Here is a 7,218-nt window from a genome sequence, read left to right as displayed (position 1 = left end):
CCTAGAAAAAAAAAGGCTTACGAGCAGCTTCCAATTAGGCAATGCTGAATATCATCTACTGTTGAGAAACTGAAAAAGTGCACATGGTGTTGGAACCAAATGAAGCATATTATATGAACCAAACAATCCACTTGTTTTGGTGAGAGAAAGCCATGCTATTCTTAACACAATGGCTGTAACATAAGGCACTAAAAAAATATGAGAGAGTAGGAGAGGTAGATGTAAAGGTTCCCCTTTTTGGTTAATTAAGAACTTCAAGGATTGTGAGGTTTGCCACACTCCTTTGTTAATGCAATGGAAATGGAAGTCTTTACATGTCTTTAATGTGCAGTAGCTTTTAAAGGTTCCTATGTAAGAAAGAGAACATAACCTGAATTCACAAAGCAAATGAAACTACAAAAAAGTGCCAGGGTTGATAAAAATGTTATAGGTTTTATTTCTGGGAATGTGCCCATTCTATAAATGCAAATTTACTAGAGATCTTCCCTGTCGATTGTATAATGCACAATAAGAATACAGATAATTTTAATGAACCCTCTCCCCCTTAGCAAATGCCAAGTTAGCTTAAAAAAGGTCACATTCTAAAAAGATTGCTTATCTGTCTGTGACATTCACCTCCAACAATGAGCAGAACACCAGCAGTAACATCGCTTCTAATGTCAGGATATGTGTCTCTGGGCTCTGCAGCATCACTAAGAGCTGTATAGGGGCATAGAGCCATATGTAATGCATACACAGAGCTGTAGCATGGGGGCAGTGGGGGTAGCAAGTAGATGGGGTGCTAATCACAAGGGGTTAATACTACCTGATGGTCATGAAGCACTTCCATTCTTAGAGATGATGAGAATTGACCCATTCTTTCTCTAAATTAAGAAAACAATGGTGCTTTAACACTACAATGGGTCTAAAAGCTTGTATTTAAAGTATAATATAACTGAACACACAGCTATAGGTGCTAAATCTTCCACATTCAGAGTGTGTCTCAGGACCTCTGTGGTTAAAATGGTTCCCGACAATGAGTGGCTGTTTTCGTATAGGCTAGTGGTGTGTTAGGAGGAAGGTGAGTGAGAAGAGAGCCTTGCAGTTTTTTCTCAAAGTGGCACCTCTTTTTCCATTGCTTCACCCTGGAGACCTGCCAGCAAATTGTTTGCTGCTAAGGCAGCCATGGCATTGCGTGTACTGACCGTGGCACTGGCAATATGGGGAAGGACAACTGAAACAGAAAAAAAAACAAAGCCCAGAGGTTACTTCTTTGATACTGAGCTATGCTGTAGGAATTTGAGGGCCTGAGCTATCTGGATGCCTCCAAATGTTACCCTATCACCACTATTCATCACCCAGTCTTCATACAGCAGGGGTCCTCTGAAAGCCTTTGCACAATCCTGCAATCTGATCCTCAGCCAGAGCCTCTTAGAAAAGCAACAGATTCCATGGATTCTGGATACTCTTGTTGTATAGCTCACCTATGGGCTTGCACCTTGCTTAGGACTGTGAGGAAGGGACGCTGCTGGGTTAGCATACTTAAGGGCAGGAGGCTTAGACTGTGTGATGGAGCTGTGGAAATGGGTTCTTCATAGAGGCCTTTTGGACTCCCAGTTGCTTAACTGCTGGAGATTGCAAAAGCTGAGGATGGCAAGGGTACCGTTAAGCCACAGTGGGGCTAAGAAGAGACCTACCAGCTGCCTTTTGACTTGGGGATGTCTGCATGCAAGTCACACCTGTCTCCGATCTGCCTGCCTGCTCTGTTCGTGTGAGCTGGCAGGGGATTGAAATTTACAAGAATCCTGCAGGGTTATAAAAGGATTTCCAAAGTTAAGATGATGTTTTAGTCAAATCCTGCTGGATTCTTAAAAATGTCAATCCCCTGCTGGCTTGCAAGAGCAGAACACGCAAACAGCAGGGGCAGATGGCACTACACACACACAAAACATCCCTCTGCTGAGTGTTGCACACACATGTGGCCCTAGATCAGCCTTGCTCTGGGGCTTAGAAGGGGAGGAAGAGGGAGGAGGTGATGTGTGTGCATGCTTATTATTAGTGCTAGTGTCAGATAACACCTTGGGGAAATTAATTCCCCCACCTGGTTACTGAAATGCCCTTTCACTTGATGTTCTCTCCTCAGATAGGGAGAGAGCAAGGTGTCTTCCATGGTCCAACTAGAATGTAATGTTGCTTCTGGCACTGCCAGGGAGGCTGCCACCATTTACAGCTAACCAGATGTAGACATCTGGCTGCTGGCCACTGTGCTCATTCCATATTGGCCACCAAGCTGCCAGCCTGTGGTAATAACGGCCCGTCTGGGCTGATTTGTAGCAATCAGCTACAAACACGGTTCTGGTTGAAACAACACCTGTCAACACATTTTAGACATAACCTCCTGTTTAGTGTAAATACAGTTCAGCCCCCTTTAAAGACAGGTCAGTGACGATCTGTTTATGCTAACTGTCAAACATGCCCTCTTTTCCTTGCCTATACAGGTTCCTGGGCTCTGGGCTGCATAGCTGTCCAGATGCCAAAGCCCTAAATTCTATACACAAACCACCACATTTTGCAGTTGAATTAGTAGTTAAATGTTTCATGCTCTGATTTACCCCTAAAGGTCTCTCAGTTCTGTTGGCTGAAGAGAAAAAATACAGAATAGAGCACCCTAACACTGGCCAGATAATTAATACATACTTTACCGTAGACTATCTATGGGCCAGAGGCTAGCTCTTGTAGTTCAGCTCAGATGAGGTTCAGACCCTACAGCAATACTGCTGCCCTCACCCTGTATAACAACAAACCTAATGTACATAGAAAAAGAATGGAGAAAATGCTGAGATACTTCACACATACATGAGGCAGTAGAAGCCATTTGTATGACATTGGGCATTTCAGAATTAATATGCAATCAGGTCATTTGAGCTTGTTTTAATGCCTGCACACCAAAGGGCAGAGTTAAAGGGGTGCATTTAACCGTACAACCTTAACATTTTATGAACTGAATTGATTATAGATTTTTAGGCAAGCACAGCCCTGCTGGGCACTGAAATTTATTTCCAAGATTGCTCCTATTCCCTGGCTTAGAAGAGCTGCTAGTTATTCAGGACACATTAAATGGTTCATGGCTTCAGGTGATATATATTGGTATAGCTCTACTGACTCCAGGGGTGGCATACAGATTGATACCTGCTGAGGGTCTGATCTACTGTTTTTTAGTCTAGTTTGCACTGGGGCAAATCTCAACGGTATTTCTTCACTGGAGACAGGGACACCTGCCAAAAGAGGATTTTTAAGACTACAAATATGACTGGAGAAGCAAATGCACTGACACAAACCCATGCCTGATGATGACTAGAGCTGGAAGAAAACTTCCTCTATTGGAAATTGCAGTATTTTGGAGTTCCTTTCATTTTGGATTGAAATGAAAATTCGAAAGTTCAAAATGTACCACAGAACAAAAAGCCCAGAAAAAATACTGACTTGGAAACACTGAAATGTTCCAGTCCAAAAACATCAAACTGTTTTGATAATGCCAAAGCGTTACAAATAGAGCACACAATAGTGAATATTAAATGAATAGAAAAGTAAGATAAATTATATTTGAATATAAATGTAAAAATGAACCGTTTCAGCATTACCAAAATGAAATGAGAAAGGCAAAATGATTCATTTGGCTTTTCTCCCATCAGAAATTCTCTCAAAATAAACACATTCCCCGAAAGTGTTTAATTTCAACAGAAAGGCTTTTTCCAGTGGATATTATTTCACTGCACATTCTCCAAGCAGCTTTCGTAAAAACTGTGTGTTGTAGAAACAAGGCCAAAGCTTGTAATTCCCAAACCACCTTTACAGCCGCTGCTCTTCAGAAGACAGGAGCTGCTTTCAACACACACTCACCGCAGTTTTTAAGTTTAAAAAGAGGATGATCTATAGGCAGAGGCTCAGGCTCTGTGACATCCAGACCAGCAGCTGCAATCTGACCATTGACCAATGCCTGGTACAGGTCATCCTGGTTCACTACGCCACCCCTGTTGGGAAAAGAAGAACAAAGTATCTATCAGTTCCTGGGCATCTTCTGTGTGTTGCTGCTCTAGCAGCTAAGAGCCTTAGTTATCTGGTGAAGGTTTTAACAACAGGATTGGATAGACTTGAAGGCAGCTTTATAATAAACTCTGAGGCCAAGGGCTTACAGTACTGTTCTCTGGCATGAATCATACTGTATTATGTGTGGGATCAGCTTATCTAATGAGACTGAATCCTATTGATGGGATTTTCCTTTATCGTGATGCATCTCTTCCCTTGCCATCAGCATGTTGTCAGATTACACCAGCGTAAGCCTTTTATTTTTAATAATTGCGTTAAAGTTGATTTGATATTATTGAGCTGGGATGTCATTAGAGCCAGGAGTATAAATCTAATCTCCCTCTCTGATCATGTAAGGATTTGTGTCAGGAGTATATGTTCTCCAGTGTGACATCTCTGTGTTTATCTTGCTGAGTACTGGCTGGAAAACATTTATTTTCTCTCCCAGCCTCTCTCACCTGCTGGTGTTGACAAATATGGCAGTATCTTTCATTTGGGAGAAAAGACTTTTGCTGCAGATACCCTGGGTTTCAGGAGTTAAAGCACAACACACAACAATGAAGTCCGAAAGCCTTGCCAGCTCATCCATGGTCACTGTGAAGAACAAAACAGAGACCCTCCAGAGATTTCAAACAAAACCACATATAACGTTGGACAAAGCCTCAGATTTTTCTTGGCACTGAGCTGACCCAAATCCACAAATATTAGACAATTTGTTCCCTAATGCTGGCTCATTTAAACTTCCTGTATGCGCATGTAAACAGTTTCCCCAAATAAAGCTATGTAGTTTGGCATAACGCAGCTTTTCTCAGCTCTTTCATTCCACAGGCTCTTCTACAGGAAGCATGTGCTGCTTGCATTAAGCATATGCACCTTTTGCTTATAATTTCATGTGCAGTCACTGCCTGTGGGTGGGAGCTCAAAATAAGAAAAAGAAATCTGCGGCTCTGACTCCAACCCCAAGCCTGGGACAGAGCCAGAGCCAGAGCCAGAGCCGGAGCCGGAGCTGGAGCTGCAGTAGTTGCCTACCACCTGCCTGGTACTCAAATCCAAGATGAGGATCTTGGATTTGCCCCCATGTTGAATGGGAGAAAACTCTCATCTCAGAGGATGTGGATGCAGGTGGACAGCCCCAGGTGCCTGGGTCTAGCAGGAAACGGAGTCCGGGTGCTGCGCTGCCTCAGCCCCGCTGTGCGGGTGGCAGGATCTGCTGCATGCGGCGTGGCCCATGCTGCTCCCAGCACCTAGGCTGGGTGGGACTGAGGGACCTGCTGTGTGATAGACAAAATCCCTTGGCGGGCCGGATCTGGCCTGTGGGCTGTATTTTGCCCATCCCTGGCTTAGAGCTTTCATTGGGACAGGCTGCTCTAGCCTGTACTTTCCACTGCCTGAGCGTGTTCTGGACCACAGCACCTTTCCACCTTACCAAAGTCTGCTGGGATGCTGGTTGCCACTTCAGGCCTGGCGCTCATGTCAGTGTAGAGGAATCTCTTGACTCCAAATGGCTTTAAACGTGTTGCAACAGCAACCCCTGTAAAGCAAAATTTATAACCCTGAGTTCCTTCTCTTCTGTGCTCATCTGCACTTCTGATCCCCTCTTCCGCAGAAGGGCAGGTCTATTGGGAATGGGAAGCTCAGAGATTTCACTGGGCGAGTTTTCTTCAAATGATCAGTCAGTAAAGGAGGGGCTGTTGTGCCTGATGAGAGAAATAGGTATCCAGCCTCCTAAGCCTATTGGCATTCCCGAGGCCACATGGATCTCAGGACAGCCCCCGTGGCCCAGTATTCAGGGCAAGTTGCCACACACCTACCCCTCAGCCTATGCTCTGAGCAGGTTTGCTAGGTGGGAGGGAGGGGGGAGGAATGGGGGAGTCATTATCCATCACAGTGATAGAGCCAGATTCATTGAACCAGTTTTGACCAGCTCTAATTCATGTTGCTATGTTTTGTCTTTTTTTTTGTCAATTTGGTTTTTCACCAAAGAATCAAAATGCAGAAATTTTTGGCCGGTTTTATATGAAAGCTGTACAAAAATGTCTCTGGGGATATTGCAACTCACCTATTCTTCCCAGTCCGAGAATCCCCACGGTGCTGTCTGTCAGGCCATGTCCACACATCCAGAGCGGTTTCCAGGTCCCCCAGCCACCGCTTAAAAATGACATGTGAAGCTACTTCAGGCACATGCTGTACAACACTAGCACTTTAGAAAGTGGAGACTGTTCCTGTTTAGCTCAGGTTAATCATTTTATAGCAGAGGTTCCCAACCACAGGGCCACAAAGGCTGGGCTGCCAGGTCATAGCATGAACCCCCCACTCGGGCCCCTGTCTGTCCGCCCGGGCAAGCGGCTTCCATCGCTGGCAGTCACATGCAGGGTTAAAGCTGTGCATTCCCTCTTGCTCCAGCCCAGGCCCTGGCCCTGGTCCTGGACTCAGGCACTGCGCACCCCCCTGGCTGGGCAGTGCCTCTGACCCCGGCTGCCAACTGTGCCCCGCTCCCTCCTCACTGAACAGGTTTGGCACAAGCAGCTGCTGCCACTGCCTCAATCACCCCCAAAGTGGTGCCCCCCACTGTGCCCCTCCACATGTTGCCTATGCCCTCTCTGCTCCCAGTTGCATTGCTTATACCCCTCCCCCCGCATACACTTACCTGCAGGAAGCTGTGTCTCCACCATGCTGCCTAGCTGTATTGCCAGTTTTTCCACAGGAAATGGAAAATCCAGATCCCTGATTATATGTCATTGTTGATATCTCCTTTTATTTGTCTCCCTTGGAGGAAAGCTGACAGCCTTTCCTCAGTCTTCACAACCCATTGTCCTAATTGTTGTTGTTCGCCAATCTGCACCACCCCCTTAATTCTGGTATAGGCTTCCTGACATGAACTGAGTGCAGAATTCAGGTAAGGGCTTAACCAGGACTAATTTTAGTATGATGGTATTTTACATTCTGTAATTGGTTCTCCTTCTCCATCTCTTGGGTGCTGTAGTAGCACCAGGTAGGTGGCCCCTTCAGGCAACAGCACATCCACTTTCAGCTACATCCATCCTAGAGACTATGGGAGTTTATACATGTGCTCCAGGAGAGTGTGTGTGTGGGGGGGGGGGGGGGTTTTTAATAGGGGGGCGCTTGGGGGCCTTTTTAAAAAAAGCCGCGGGG

General features: G+C 45.5%; 1 protein-coding gene across 1 annotated transcript in view; it reads right to left on the bottom strand.

Moving 5' to 3' along the window:
* Window positions 1–404: 404 nt before the first annotated feature.
* LOC109297176 (glyoxylate reductase/hydroxypyruvate reductase-like) overlaps window positions 405–7,218 on the bottom strand; it is a 41,780-nt gene continuing 34,966 nt past the window's right edge. Inside the window, exons 5-9 of the mRNA XM_019516804.1 lie at window positions 6,125–6,213; window positions 5,492–5,596; window positions 4,524–4,659; window positions 3,880–4,010; window positions 405–1,213 (exon numbers count right to left, since the gene is read on the bottom strand). Of these exons, the coding sequence (XP_019372349.1) occupies window positions 1,092–1,213; window positions 3,880–4,010; window positions 4,524–4,659; window positions 5,492–5,596; window positions 6,125–6,213 (583 nt within the window). The 3' untranslated portion in view covers window positions 405–1,091. The remainder of the gene's footprint in view (window positions 1,214–3,879; window positions 4,011–4,523; window positions 4,660–5,491; window positions 5,597–6,124; window positions 6,214–7,218) is intronic.

This window comes from Gavialis gangeticus, unplaced genomic scaffold (assembly GCF_001723915.1).
Source record: "Gavialis gangeticus isolate Ggan-Ray unplaced genomic scaffold, GavGan_comp1, whole genome shotgun sequence".
Lineage (NCBI taxonomy): Eukaryota > Metazoa > Chordata > Crocodylia > Gavialidae > Gavialis > Gavialis gangeticus.
This window is presented reverse-complemented; position numbering and strand designations above follow the sequence as displayed.